The 16,726-nt window shown below is 29.3% G+C and overlaps 1 protein-coding gene across 1 annotated transcript; it reads right to left on the reverse strand.

Annotated features, from left to right (window-relative positions):
* Window positions 1–3,058: 3,058 nt before the first annotated feature.
* On the reverse strand, window positions 3,059–5,492 carry LOC114306401 (F-box/kelch-repeat protein At1g15670). Its single transcript, XM_028251635.2, has one exon. The coding sequence runs from the start codon at window positions 4,356–4,358 to the stop codon at window positions 3,261–3,263; it is 1,098 nt and encodes a 365-aa protein (XP_028107436.1). The 5' UTR covers window positions 4,359–5,492; the 3' UTR covers window positions 3,059–3,260.
* Between the last annotated feature and the right edge of the window lie 11,234 nt (window positions 5,493–16,726).

Genomic DNA, 16,726 nt, shown 5'->3' on the forward strand with positions numbered 1-16,726 from the left:
AAATTGGGACATTTAAATTTTATTGAATTTTACTAAATATAATACATAATTAAGTAGTAGAGGATCAAAATGGTCATTTCACCACCTAAACCTAACAGTAAATAATCCCATGGAAATAATCTCACCCCTAGGATACAATAGTCCCTCATACGAGGGATATGGAGTCCGGCCGGACTCTATGTTTGGCGAACTAAAAAAAAAAAACAAACGATAGACACTTTCCTCCTTCGGATAAACAATCCGAACAGTGAATAACCCCTCAATTAAACACACCCAAAGTGGTTGCCTCACAGACAAATTTAAATTCTTTTAAGTTTCAAGTAACCTTCAAACAAAAAATCTATAATTTTTTAGTGAGAAGTTTTATAAAAATTTTAATTTTTTGATTTTTTTAATTTTAAACAATTAAAAAAATTCTTATTGACTAACTTTCATTTAACCATATAAAAATAAAAATTTAATTAGTCCATGATTTATGATTTTTAAAAGGAAAATAAATATTTCCTTAATATAGATCTATATAATAAAATAGGATGGATTTTGAAAATATTGTAGAGATACAAATGGTTAGAATGGTATCGTTTCAATTAAAGATTGAACAACTGAGATTGCTTGATTAGAAATAAATTTTTCACTCAAACAATTGTTAACTTTTGTTTTACAATCTTACATTAGGAAGAAAAAGAAAAAATAAATTGTTTCACTTATTATATAAAGTGAATCTTATACTTCCATTTAATATTGAAAGATTGTGCATGTTTTAGTTCAAAGCATTTTAAATTTTAATAAAATAATTTTTTAAAATTTTAATCAATTAATTTTTATGTAAGTTGGTTGGTCTTTTGACCTAGCTAATTAAGTTGAACCGTTTTCGGTTTGACTGATTCGGTGGTTTAATCACGATTTTAGCAGTTTTATCAAAATATATTGGTTAGATTTGTTTGATTTGAAATAAAGTAAAGATAAACCTAATTAAATATTGAATGTTGAGATTGATTGAATAAAAATAAATTTTCCGTTCAAACAATTGTTAATTTTTATTTTACAATCTCACATCGGGAAAATAAAAAAAAAGTGAGTTGTTTAACTTATATAAAGTGAATTTTATAGTATTGTGCATGTTTCAGTTGAATACAGTTTAAATTTTAAAATAAAATAAAATATAAAAAAGTAATATTAATTAATTTTTGTGTAAATTGATTGATTTTTTGTTCGATTTTAACTATTTTATCTCATATATATATATATATATATATATATATATATATATATATATATTATTTCTAAAATGTAGTTTAAGTTGTACTTTTAACATAGAATAAACTAAGCAAAAAAATTTATAAAACGAGATATGTATTTTCTATTTTATAATAAATATAATTTTTTTAATTTATTATTTTTTTTATTTTTATTTTTACCAATTAAATTATGACATTTATTTTTTTATTGTGAATTTAGAATATACAATTAATGACATAACAATTGCAATATATATATATATATATATATGAGATTTTTTGTTTAATACGGATCCCTCCTTTACGTTTGAAAAATTATACTTACTCCCCTGTTAGATTAAAATAACATATTTACCCTTTAACCTTTATACATATAAAATAATAAAATAATATTGATATTTTGTTCATGTCATTTCAAGAGAAATAACAATAATCTTTTTTGGTTTAATTCACACAAAACATTGAATTTTTAAAAAAAATTCGTGTATATTTATTTTTATTGAATTTTTAAAAATATTTTAAGCAAATTTTTTTTTAATTTTTTAGATACATCTAATCTAGATATATTTAAGAAGTATAATATTTTGTGATTTTTCTAAAATTCACCAAATACAAAAATATAACAATTCAGTAATATTGTAATAAATGTGAATGACAATGTTTGATAATACTGTAATAAATGTAGGTGAATAGATGAAAAAGAAAAATGATGGTGGAAATAAAAATGAAAAATTCTATTCATATATAAAAATTTATACAAAAAATATCATAAAAATGTTGTGATAATAATGTTGTAAATATAAATTATGTTTATGGGTATATTGTTTTAAAGTGAAAAGTCACTATTAAGTTATATCATTTTGTTTGAAAATTTTATATAAAATTTATGTTTGTATATCATCACTCAATAAGAATATGTTTAGGTAGAATTTAATGATAGAAAGTTATAGCGTGTAGTCATGGTGATAAGAAGAAGAAATGATAAAGAAAATGGCAAAATTGTCATTTAAAAAATTTAAGAGTATGACATCAGCAATTCATGAGGTAATTTGTATTGAGATTATAAATCTTAGAAAAGAGTATAATTTTACAAACATAAGAAGAGAATCTGTATTAAATAAAAATCTTAGAGAATATCAGTGTAATTTATTCTATATATATTCTAATAAAATAATTAAAATTTAATTCATTTTAAATTATTTTTCTATATTTTTTAAATAAATTTTATATTATTATTTAATTTTAAAATTATTTATTTTAACCGTACATTATAAGGGTTGATAATGCTAATGGATATAAATAAAAAAACCAAATCATTTTTTGTCACACAAATGAACAAAACTATACAAACACTGCGCTTTTGCGTGTCTTTGCTTATCTTTTGATGTTATAGTCACTCACTCTCAATCTAGAACAAGGTACGGGCATTGCCTCAGGCAGGACCCCCAAAAACACAAGAATTTTTTTTTTAAAAAAAATCCTTTGTGAAATTCATATATTAACCATAGCTCTATTTCACTTCACAATTGTACATTATATATTAGACAACAACATTGATAGAGGCACCCTCCAATTGCCACTCCCACTACTCCACACACACGTGACCGGTGATAATTGGAAGAGAAGAAAAAAAAAGAAAAAAAACTAGTCAATAAGAGAGAAAGGAGGTCAAAGGGGTGAGAGGAAAAGGGAGTTTGAAACATTTTTCATTAGACAAACATGCAATAATTTAAATACCTAAAAAAAATTTACGTAACTTAAAAAATTAATCTCTCTAAATGGGGCAATAGTATAGATATCTGCAATATTAGAAGGAGAAGAGACTAATAACACATATATATATTACAATAAATACATTACAAATTTACAAAATTTCATCATCTACTCTCTCTCCTTCTCACTCTCATAGAAAAAAAGAAAAGGCAAGTATACATCGTCTAGATGTGATGTAATACGCGTGTATATACACACTCTCAAAGGTACTCATACCCAAATACCGTGTTATCTCGTAAAATCAACCAATCAGATTTCAACACAACAACCTGATTGCACAAATCCCGAGAACTGATCGGGTACTTCTTCTTCTTCTATCTTCGCCAATTTACCACTTTGCCACAGATAGAACCCGTGTGGCGCACCCTGGTAGGCCGACCCGGTTACCAAGGTCCGATCACCCAAGTCAACCACACACGCCCCGACTCGTACAGCCGGATCTGACTCAGCCCAGCAAATCAAATTCCCAACTTTCCCTAGACCAACGCACGACCTCGGACACTGACTCACCCCCCACGCGTCCTCGACTCGTTTCCACGTACCCGTCTCGGTATCGAATGACTCAGCACTGCTTTTGAACCTGCCTTGACTCTCCGTATCGTACCCGCTCACGACCCAGAACTCCGATCCGATTACAATGCCTTCGCACTCGTCTCGCTCCTCTTCCATCGGAGTCAACTCAGTCCACTCGTCGTTTCTGATATCGTAGACCAACGCCGAGTTCAACGCGTTCTTGCTCTCATCGTGCCCGCCGGCGACGACGACTCTGCCGTCGACGGCTCCGGCGGCGAAGAACGACCTGTTCGAAGGCATGTCCTTGCGCTGAGTCCACCTCCGAGTCGTGAACTCGTACACGAACATGTCCTTTACCGGGTCCCAACTCACCGGGTCCCACCCACCCATCACTACGAGCTTCCCCTCCGAGCTCGCCACCTGACAGAACAGAGGAAGCCCATCTGGGTACTTCGGAACCGGTTCGATTCGGTCCCAAGTCCCATTCACCGGATCAAACACAGACAAAGCATAACTCGGTGAGCCAGCCGATTTTCGCCCGTCTGACTCGGACTGAGTTGGGATTGACTGGACCAAGCAGGCGGCTTTGCGGGTAAACCCGGTTCGTTTCCGGTGGTAGTAGAAGTCTCTGCTGTGAAGAAGCTCACGCCAGCGGCGGCAGACTCCGGAGGCGACGCGGTGGGCCGTGTAGTGAAGGCGGGTCAAGCACTCGAGAGCGAGTTCTTCAGGTAGACCCGGAATCAACTCAGTGAAATTGGATATCATTTCTAGAAGCTTATATGAAGAGAATGAATTGAATTTGCATGACACTTGGGGAGTAATGGCTTTACACATTTATAGTACGCAAAATTGTTAAGAGAGAAGGGACGAGGTGGGGATTGATATTGTAAGAGGTTGAATCTGTCCAATCAGAGGCTGCCACGTTACCTCTGGCATGTGCGCTTGCGCCGACTGCTCTTGGGTATAGATAATAATAATGAAAGTGAAATGGATTGGGGGAAGTTCTTCTAGAAACGTTAGAGATAATAGGGATTTTGGGGAGGGAGTTACAATTTACTTTTGAGAATAGAGCTCACTTTTATTTTTTATAAAAAATTAATTATAATTAATTTTTAATTAAAAAATTAATTATAATCATCTTTTTAAAATAGTCTCTAATTAGATAAAACTGTCTTTTTATCATAGAATTGGACAAAATTATATTAATGAGATGAATTCATTTTATGTGACAAAATTATATTTGGTTTTATGGTTAATTTTTATATTTTACAATTGTTTTTCAAAATTATTAGATACTTGGAGATTCGTGAAACTATTTTTATGATATTATAAATGAAAAAGAAATTATAACATATTTAAAGTGGGTCATCTTTGTTTTTTTAATCATGTAACAAAGAAAACATCGGATTGATTGGAAATAATAAAAAGTTAGAATTTTATTTATCAAAAAAAAAATAATAATGAAAGTTAAAATTTTGATCAAGAAAATTGTCTACAGAAAATATAAATGGTGTAGATGTAAACTTGATGTGATCTGAAACTACACTTTTGACACCTTGTTCACACGTACTAGATTTGAGTAAATTTTTGAATTTTTTTTTTTTGGATGTATAGTCTTTACTGAATAATTACCCAAGAATGAGGGGGGATTGACTGGCAGTTTGGGTTAGGATAAGGGTTGTCTAAAGGTGGGGTCAAGTATGTTTTTTTTGACAGAGATAAGAGAGAGAGAGAGAGAGAGAGAGAGAGAGAGAGAGAGAGGTGTGTGTAAAGCCCAATCTAATCTAACGTCGGATAAAACGATAAACTTTATAGAGGTGGTGATGACTCGGATTGATTTTTTGCACACAGAAATGGCAAGTGGGAGTACAGTGGGAGTACACTGAAAATGTATATGACAAATATGTTTATTGTTTGGTGTTTATGATTGATTGAATGGTTAAATGTTTTTTTTTATAATACTGTGAGTTTTTTCTATTAGTTTTTGAGGTTGACTAAGAAATGTGTATGCTCTCTCTCTCTCTCTCTCCACTCCATGTGGTGATGGAGAGAAGGCATGTGCAATTTGTTCTTCCATAAGATAAACTCAACTCTATAGTTTAATACATTCTCAACTCTTCATCATAGTACCCATGAGGGTGGGGTTCATTTGTAGGATAAACACCAATTACTAGTTAACCTTTTCATTGTATACCTATCAATTCTACTTGTAGATAAAGATAACTTGACTTAAGAGGAGACCACTAGAATTTGATTGAGTGGCTTTTGAAGAGTAATGCTATGAGACGTACAAATTTAAACATATTAAAAAAGAATTATATTTTTAAGTAATTCAATTCAAACATGTTCACTTAGTAAATAGATTTAAACGAGTTGAGTTAAAAAGAGTTGAACAAATCAATCAAATTAACCTATTATTTTAAAGAACTCTGTTGCTGCTGATGGTGGTGGTAGAGTAGGTGGTGGCGGTGGGGGTGGTAATAATATGTTCTTTACTTTATTGCTTGTTTTTATTCAAATTTAATGGGTATCTTATTTAATCCATTTAAGTTCATTTTTAAATGAGTTTCAAAGATATAACCTAGCTATTTATAACTTGTTTATAAATTTGAATAGATTCTAAACAGGTGAAATTGAAGATTCACACTTCGGAATTAAATTTAGAGCGGTGAATATCACTTGCATCATTTAAGCTTAACCTTGGTGAACCTTGTGGTATTTGTACATTGAAATTCAAATTATTTTGTTAAAATCTTACTTTGTGTTAGTAAAATTCTATTTAAACAATTAGATCAGGATTTAATCTTCGAAAGGATAGTTCCAAAGTAGTTCTTAAAGAACAAGTTCATTGCAAATAAAAAGTCATGTTGGACCTGTTTTCTTCAAAATAATGACAAGCTGGGCTGTGCTGTCATGACACAAACTTGCAGCGTTGCCAGGACACTAGCCTTTTAATTTCACATCCATACCTGCATATAATCAAGATAAATATCTCAAGAGCATATATATTCTATAATTCTGTGGAAAATAAATATCTATAGATCAATTATATGCCAATTTATAATTAGGTAAAATTATATACCGTAGGCCCTGTAATTTTTTATTTTTATTTTTGCAATTTAGTCACCTGTTGTTCAATTGCATCAATTTCACTTTTAATTTTTTATATTTGTTAATTTAGTCAAACTAATAACATCCATTTCCCTTGAAAAGGAGATTGACCATTTCAAATTGAGAATCAATCCCTCCATTACTTTGAGAAGCGTGCTGGACAACTTTCTCATTAAAGTTAAGGCTAAGTTTGGCATCTTTAAAAAAATTCAAAAAGTCAAAAAGTCACTATCCTATTTAAGTCACATCATCTTATTTAAGTCATATCACTTCTCTATCACATCACTTCAAATCCAACCCATACCCAACCCACATTTCATAAAAAGTCAAAAAGTGCATTTATTTGGAACACCCCAAACAACCCCTAAGTTTGGCAAGTTGAAAAAAAGTTAAAAAGTCAAAAATTACTTAAAAAATTAAAAAATTATCACTATTTATCAAAAGTAAAAAATTACGCATGCACAACTTTCGATCCTAATTTTCTCCTATACACTAATTTATATAATTTTTTAATACAAATTTTTTCATAAAAAGTCAAAAAATTAACTCAAACATCCATATTTTTTTTCTCAATTTTTTAGTCCAAAAAGATAAAAAATACACTTATTTAGGACGCTCCAAACAACTTTTAAAAAGCATTATTAGTTGGATTGAATTGACATAATGTAAAAAATTTAAAGATAAAATTGATGTAATCATAATTATAAGAACTAAATTGATACAAAAGACAAACTATAGAGATTGCAAGTGCAATTTATCCTTGTAATTATGTAGAAAGTAAGCTAAATTTTGCAGCAAAAATGAACTTATTTTTGTCTTATTTGATTTTTTTTCCTTCAAATTTCATCAATTTTTTTTTTTAAAATCTAAAGAAGACAAAAATAAACCTTTTTTTTTTTTTTTTGCTTTCTTTCAAAACTAGATCTAAAGTCGCCATTGGCAACCAATGGATACTGATTAGAATCTCAATGCACAACACAACACAACAGGACCACCTCATTTAATTATTGTGAATGATGAAAGAGACTAATCTATCATCAACTTCACTTGATTCTCACAACCATGATCATCAAACCCTATCTGTCATTTTTTTTATTTTCTACTTCTTTATAGTCTAAAATCTAAGAGAATATTGGAAATTGGATGATTTAATTGCTAAACATAATCAGCCAACCCATCTGTCATTTTGTGTGTGTGTGTGTGTGTTTGTTGTTTTGACTATTTATTGTACATTTTAGACTTTAATTTTGTACATTGATGAACTTTTAAGTGCACCCTATGTGGCCCAATACCGTCTCTATTCTCCTTTTGCTATAGCTTCTTTTTTCTTATAATTTTTTGTTGAGATTTCGGCAAATTCTTTGGTACAATTTATAAGATGAAAATAAATTAATTAAAAAAAATTTATTATCTAGGAGCTAAGGAATGGATAAGTTTACTTCCTATTTTATAATTATCAACTTTCATATTCAGAAAAGCTGCATCAATTAATTCCAAGTACATATAACAACGTTTGCAAACGTGTTAAAAGTAATTAGTTTCTACATGACAATTTATTTATTTTTAGTGTACACCTTCGTAGGAAAAGAAATTTTAACAATTGTAAGACTATAGTGAGATTTACAATCATATATATATAATTTTATTATTAAATAATGAAACCATATATTATTTTGACATGATATATGCGGATGAAACTTAGTAAGGATAAGACAAGGATGGAGACTACTGGTTTGGCTGGAATGTTGCAGTATGTGTCACTGCATCATATGTTGCCAAAGTCAATCGACTAGGCTAGTAGTTGATAGATATGGAAGGGTTGGGTTTCCTGAATTTAAGAGAATTTGTGGGGTTACGTCGCCTATCACGAGTTTTATTTTGATAATTTGAACTGTTTATTTTATAAGATTCTTAGTATATATTATTCATGAAAACAATTCGATTGATATGATAATCATAATATGTTTCATTTTATAGCATGTTTTTGAAAAATGGATGACAATTATATTTTTGAAAATAAATTATTCAATTTTTTTGTACACAAACACGATAAACTTAAAAAGTTAAAATTATCATATTGATTTTTTTTTAATATAAATAATATACAAGCAGAATTTTGCAAAATGATCGGTTTGATTCATTAAAATGAGATTCATAATAGGCCCTTCAGGCTTCTCCATTTCTCACAAATTTAAATTTAAACTTGAGAGAAACTCCACCCATTAATAGAAGTATGTCTTGGACATCGAATTGGATTTGGAGACGCTGCTGCGCGGGGTGCATAGCAGCATCTGCTGTGCGGCGGAAATGGGCCCATTTTGGGGTCCATTTTGATAATTCGAACCGTTCATATTTTAGAATACATCAAGTAGAACATACCTGTAAAAAATCAAGTTAATCGAATATCGTTTACCTATTCATCCACTCATATTTCTATCTATAAAAATAAATAATAATTGTGATTTAAAGTATTAAATAAATACAAATGTGAGTGGATGAATAGGTAAACGATATCCAATTAATTTTATTTTTTGCAGATATATTCTACTTAATGTATTCTAAAATGTGAAAGGTTTGAATTATCAAATGCTTCTTTCTCTCGCCAAAGGGTCATGGTTGGATAATAATATCTCCTAGTTCATTATGTCGTAGAATAGGGGTGGACATGGGACGACTTTGGCCCATTTTGGCAACCCGAATTTTTTTTTTATTTTTCCTAAAAATTATGTCAATTTTTTATTTAATGTTTTTAGTCCGTCTTGTCGAAACGAATCTAAAAAGTATATTTCCTTTGAAAGTTTTCAAAAAATTTTTTTTTTTTTACTAAAGACAAAAATAAACATAAAACAAATTGTTTATTTTGACTTATTTTTTGTCTTCTCCAAATTTTTTTTAAAAAAATTATAATTTTGAAGTTTGTTTTATCGAGCTGAATCTAAAAACCTAAATTTTTTTTGTAAACTTTTAAATTTTTTTTACTAAAGACGAAAACAAATAAAAAAATGTTATTCCCAAAGCACCCTTTTTAGTCTTGGCTTATCCTCTTAATAATATATGAAGTAATTTTGTAAGTTGCTTATCATATTTGATGTTATTTATTGGAGTTAGCTTATATTTTGTGTAATTTTTGCTTATATTATATTATAAGATAAAAATAGTTTAAATAAATTAAAAATAAAAATTAATTATTCTAAAGCTTTAAGAGGAATATTTTTAGTTTTTACTTTTTGATTATCAACTTTTAATTTGGAAAAAGTCCATCAAATAAGTCTCTATGGCCACGTTTGATTGTTAGATTATTTTTGATGGGATTAGATGTGATTGTAGGAGATAAGTTATAGTATAGGATTAGATGGAATAAAGAATTGGACTATCTGGTGGAATTTACATCGTTATTCCACAATTAAATACCAAATTAACAATTTGATGGATTCTACATCTTTCTCGCTATCAGTCTCACCATTAGTAAGATAATCGAACGTGTCCTATGTGCTCATGTCTTTAACAATATTGTCTTGGGTTATGTCACTTGTATTTTTGAATTATCAACAATTAAAAAAAATTATTAGATAAATCTGAACTCAATGTATTATATGACATTGTCTATGTTGATATTTTTGACAAGTAAAAAAACTCAAAATATATTGAGTTATTTCTTATTTTTTAATTACTTAACAAAAATGAATTTTTATTTTTAATTACATAATTGATTGAAAACATCACATATCGTATGATGTTTAGAGACAATTGAATAGTTGACTTGTATACATACACCCCAATAAAGTGGGAATAGGAAATGCACCAGAAAAAGCAGAGCTTGATAAACAAATAAAAGCCCAAAGCACAAAATGGAGCCTAATGGTCTCTTTCCATCACTTCTTTTTTTTCTCTGTTTTTTTAACTGCTCTCTTTCCATCCCTTCAAACCCAACTTTTTCCGGGCCCAAAATGCCTTCCCATTTGTTGGAATCGCCGCTTTTATTTATATTTTTTTTGTATAAAAAAAAAAAAAAAAAAAACCGTTTGGCACTATGACTCCCTTCTCACAAGAGAAGGATTCAGTTTGTTTTGTTTGAATTTTTTAAATTAAATTTTTTGAAAATTCAATTATTTAGTTTTTGTATTTTTTTGTTTTTAGTAAATATTTTTTAAATTTTAAATATTTTTTTTACTTTTTTAGATGCACCTTACTTAGATGTATCCAAAAAGTAAAAAATTTGTAAAAAAATATTTTAAAAATTTAATAAATACATAAAAATATAAAAAATGTATTGAATTCTCATTTTTTTTTTTGTATTTTTGGTATTTAGTGAATTTTTAAAAGGTTTTTTCACAAATTTTTTACTTTTTAGGTATATTTATGTTAGGTATGTTTAAAAAGTAAAAAAAATTGCTTAAAATATTAAAAAAATTCAATAAAAACAAAAAAACACGAAAAACAAGAAAGTAGAATTTTTTGAAAAGTATTTTTGAAAAAACACAACCAAGCAAGCTGACCGTTTCACTCTTAGGAGTATGGGCACTTTGGGAAGAGGCTAAAAAAATTAATTTTTTGCTTTTTTAGTTAAAAAAAGTTAGCTTTTTTACCCAAAAGAACCTAGCTTTTGTCAAAAAAAGTCAAAAAGTCAACTTTTTACCAACTCTCAAAATAACACTGTGAATCAATCTGTTGAGTCTCTGTTTATTTTTGACACTTCAAAGGTTAGAAATATAATTAAAATATGTCAATAAAAAATCTAAAAAGTTTTATAGATAATTAATGTCAATTTTTATCAAACGATTGTATTAAGGTTTTTTGAATCTCAATGAAGAAGATTTTACTATGTTATGTTGAAAAGATGAATCAAAACTTTAACTTAAATTTGTAACAGAATAGAAGGGAGAGACTAGGTAGAAATTACAATTAAATAACTGAATAAACAATTACAAAATGTTACCTTCAATAAGGGTAATTTCAAAACTTTCAAATCGACCGAGTTCTGGAATTACAAGGCTAATTTACTCTTACGAAATGTACGTGCAGTGCGTAAAAGTAAAGTGCAGAAATTTAAAGATAAATGAAATTGACAAAGACACGGAGTCTGGATTTAGTGGATGGCGCCTTCGGAGCAGTTAAGCCGTTTACTTTCACAATGATCTCCTTCTTTCTTGCTATTTTTAAGAGCCATAATCTTTTTTTTGTGTGTTTAACTATTAGCAATTGCTCTTTATTAACTCATTTTCCGAGTGCCTCTTGCATTCTGTTTATCAGACTTGTCGGTTGAAGATTTGCATTCTTAGCTTATGTGAACACTTTTGAAGGTGAGACTTTTCGATATCTAAATACTTTTTACTCGTCACGTGTCATTTTCATTCTGGATGATTTAAATGTGACACCAACCGTCTGCCTAAATTCTTACCTTCAATTCCTACCTAGTTGCCAAGGATTTTTGAAATGAATTATAAACTTAGATACTTTAAACAATTCTTTCTGGTGGTGATGTGCTGAGATTTATTTCATACACATGGTTGGAAGGTGAATGCGTATAGAGTTTATTTTGTCAGAGTGAGACTAATGTGACTCTATTAGTTTCGTTACTAACCAAACTAGATATCGGAATCTAAAGTTACGGAGTCTCTTAAAAATACAAAGAATTATGAATAAGACCTCCCCCTCATAGTTAATAGCGGTTCAGTAAGTCTAATGCCATTAATTAGAAGACTGAGTTGTTGGTGTCTACATCATTATTCAGTAATGATAGAGACTCTCACAAAACATAACCTTTACAATTCTTAAAATGATCTGAACCATTCATGTCACTGTCAGACACAACTCCTAAAAAAAATTCAAACACATTAATGATCAATATATCATTGGGGGTCATGGCGGTCCTTTTTTGTGAGGGTTCCAAACATTTTCCATTATTATTATATGCTCACATTTTTACAAGATTGTTTTAATTAATGCACTAAAGTTATGCATGATGTACAAATAATATATTTAGAAAAATAACGTGTGATTCAAATTTTAATAATAGTATTATAAAATTCACATTTTCAATAAATCTGGACTATAAATTAAATTTTTAAAATTTTCTTAACATATGCTCTATGAATTATGTGTCCCTTAACATTAATCTAATTAATTAATTTGATAGGGGGTTTTTGTGGGCTATGCTTCTGGGTCTCATATATCCTATGTTTCTAAATGAATCAATAAATGGGTTCAACGGCTTGTCTGAAAAACTCAAATGGGGTACAGACATTTAAGGTTCCCACAGCAACCATCCATTAGATTCCAGCTACTTTCCCATCGTCGTCGTCGTCGTCGTCGATCAATTGTTGAAATGCTCAGCTTAATGATCCCTGTACCATCTCAACCGTTGGCTTAATTGAAAATCCCCCCCCCCCCCTCTTTGACTCTCCCCAATTCAATGGCTGGCTAATCCACAATTGAGACGTGGACTAATTTGATGAGATTGTTAATGTCATTGTGCTTTACATATTTACACCTACGCCCATCAAAGATGATGTTGAAAAGAATTCCAATAATTTATCCAAAATTATAAGTTTATTTCCTTGTTAATTTTAAAAAAATATATTTATTACTTACGCTATTGTATATAAAGGTTGGCATCAGATTATGTTAGGCGAGGTTGTGTCCACGAATTTGTTTTGAGGGCTTTGCCTCTTGCAAGGATTAAAATTTTAGACTCAAGTTTTATTCAATAATTTTAGCTTAGATGAGTTAACGGGTTAAGATTCAAGTCTATTTTTAGATTTTTTAAAATTTTTTATTTTTGACTAGGGTCACAGATTGATGAGTAGCTTTTCATGGGCTGATGGGGTGGATTTTAACACACAGGCCTATTCATGCCTTATTCAGACGGTCTCACTCCACCCCGCCCCATTGAGGATACAAGCTTGAGTCAAATAATAGCTTGATGGGTCAAGTGGATTTAGATTGAAATGAGTCAAAAAATAATAATAAATTTTAAATATGACATAATCTTAGTATGTATAAATGAATTTCTATTTCAAATAGTGAATCTCTTGTCTCAGTTAAGAGAGGTCATGAAAAGAGCAGGTTTAAAATCACAATCAATTCCTTTTAAGGTGAGCTACGAGTCTTTGGCCAATGACTACATAGATTATTTTGAAGCATTTGTGCATCTCAGGCCTCGTTTGGCAGGTGACTTTTTTAACCAAAAAGTTAAAAAGTCACTAAAAAAATTAAAAAGTCAATAATCTATACTAAAAAATCAAAGATTTCATTTTCTCTCTACTTTTTGCACATCTTTTTGTAAAAAATTAAAAAATCATTCTAAATATACTAATTTTTTTTACATTACATTTTAGCCAAAAAATGAAAAAATTATTAAAAAAATCTGTTCCCAAACGAGGCTTAAATTTCAATTACAAAATGGAACATATGTGGTTGTTTTTGCATTGAAGGCTTGTGCCTAAAACATTGGTGACCAAATCAAATGTAGTGGATAGGTTGCGTACCAAACTTACCAGAAAGGCCATAATTACAAATAGGAAAGACGTAGACACATTGCCTACATTGCCTCCCTTTAAAGCCCCCTCCAGTTCTATCTATTAAAAAATAAAAAAAAAAGGAAAAAAAACCCTTAAAAGTTTGGCCTTTTCTTTTTCTTTTTTTTCTTTTTTTTCCAAGAATATATTTTCATAAAATTTGGCCCTCCCTTTTTAACTGTTTTTTTATTTTTTTTATTTTTGGTTTTTATTGAAGTCATCTAATAAATTATGTGCCAAAGAAGATACCAATATTCATATTTATAATTAAAGGTCCTTTATTATTTAATAATTTCTTCCCTTTTTTTTTCATTCTATGCATGATGATTAGAGTTTGAGGAAAATATGTTAGACATTGTTTTGTATTAATTTCTCTCACAAAAGGCCCACCCCGTTGAGGACCTTTGTGGATTCCTATACCTTTCACAATTCTTTTATTTGAAAAAAAAAAAAAGTAATTAGAAAGTAAGTTTAGAACCTTGACTCATAATTACAAATGCTTGCAACTTTAAAGCACCCACTAACGTCTTTGGGGATTTTTAGGATTCAACAATGCCAAAACATACATAAAATAAATAAATAAATAAATACTTAGTCGAATTGTACTGATACTTCTTATAGTTTGGAACTTATATTATTTTAATTCTTAATTTTTTAATTATGACACATTTAATTTTAAATTTTGAATCTTGTTTCAAATAAGGACAATTGAAAATACTATTACTCAATTTTAAGGACAAAGTCGTCAATTCGATAAAATATAAACTAATTTGACAAAAATAAATGTCAAAAAACTATTTTTAAATTTTTAAAAATATTTTTTTCCCACCAAAGATAAAATTGTATAAAATTGATAAATTTTATATAAATTTATTTATTTATTTATCAAATTAATTTGTATTATGTGTTTGGATGATGATCATGTAATGAGTGGTTGTTGGCTTTTAATGTGTAATCGACATATTTAATATATGAAATGTTTTTAATTTTAAATTTTTTTGATTTAATGGATTGATTTAATAAAGATATTAAAGTTATCACCATTTGACTTTTGGAAAAATAAATGAAAATAAAACAACCACCCATTACACATAATTAAAATTAATTTAGTAAATAAAAAAAATAAATATCTAAAAGATTTATCAATTTTATATAATTTTATCTTTAGTGGGTAGAAATAATTTTTAAAAATTCAAAAATATTTTTTTGACATTTATTTTTATCAAATTAGTTTATATTTTATCAAATTGACGATTCTACCCTTGAAATTGAATAATGATATCTTCAATTGTCCTTATTTGGAACAAGATTTAAAATTTAAGATTAAATGTGTCACAATTAAAAATTTAGAGATCAAAATAACACAAGACTCAAACTATAAGGACCGTTAATAAAATTTGTCTATAAATAAATAAAGCACAATATGTAGTGATGACATGTTGGTTGATTGTGAATGTCATCAAGAATGAATATAGTGTTATTAATACTAAATATTGTAACTTTTTTTTTTAATTATATAAAAGAAAAGAAGTTATGTATTTGTTTAATCTTTGTGAATTCTTAAACCTTTTACAAGGAATGTAGAACTTTAATTTGAATCATAACCAAATACATTTTCAATTAACTTTTGGATTTTGGGTCTTTTAACAAGTTAAAAAAGTTTAAATTTTTTTAGTAAAAAAAACTAGCTTTTTTGTCAAAAAAAAAAAAAAACTATCAAAAAAGTTAAAAACTCAAAAAACTTACTTTTTACTTATTTCTCAAAACACTCCAATTTGTAACCTGAAAGAGGAAAGGGTGTGAGTAGGGGTGTGCGCGGTGCGGGTCGGTGCGGTTTGAGAGAAAAATAGAAACCGTATGGCGGGTGGCGGATTGATAAAAGTGTCACTAGAATTTGTCATTTTTCTTATCAAAAACCGGCGGTTCGGTTGGCAAATAATGGCGGATTTGCCTTGGCGGTTCGGGCGGATTGGCGGTTTATAAAAAATATAATTCAAATTACAAAACTTAAATCAAAGAGTAAAAAAAACGAGAGACATCGTGATGTTAAGCATCTTGCGAAGCTTTCTTCTGATGCAGCAAGTGTAGCAACAACATGATAATATCAACGACTATGCTATCAGTTCATTACAAGTATCTGTGGAAGCTGCAATGATCAAATACAATACATAAAATTCCCTTCGAGCATTAATGTAATACTATATTCTAAGGTATAGAACAATAAGCAAACTTAAGTAAAAAAGAATTTTTAGAATCCTATAAAACATGATTTAATAGCGGTGCGGGTCGGTGCGGTTTGGAAGAAAAATAGAAACCGGCGGATTGATAAAAATGTCACTAGAATTTGCCATTTTTCTTACCAAAAACCGGCGGTTCGATTGACAAATAATAATGAATTTACCTTGGCGGTGCGGTTCGGTGCGGTTTTGACAATTTCGGCGGTATTATGCACACCCCTAGGTGTGAGTGAGTGACCTGTAAAATAAATGGATGAAAAACGTAGAAATAGAGCAAGCGACCGAGTCATCAAACTTGGCATTGATTATATAGGCAAGGATTGAAACCACAGCTATC

This window comes from Camellia sinensis, chromosome 10 (assembly GCF_055761805.1).
Source record: "Camellia sinensis isolate YWXY chromosome 10, ASM5576180v1, whole genome shotgun sequence".
Classification (NCBI taxonomy): Eukaryota; Viridiplantae; Streptophyta; class Magnoliopsida; order Ericales; family Theaceae; genus Camellia; species Camellia sinensis.

What these genes read in the sequence shown, in the direction of transcription:
- LOC114306401 (XM_028251635.2), bottom strand. Translation starts at nt 4,358, where the DNA reads ATGTGTAAAGCCATTACTCCCCAAGTGTCATGCAAATTCAATTCATTC.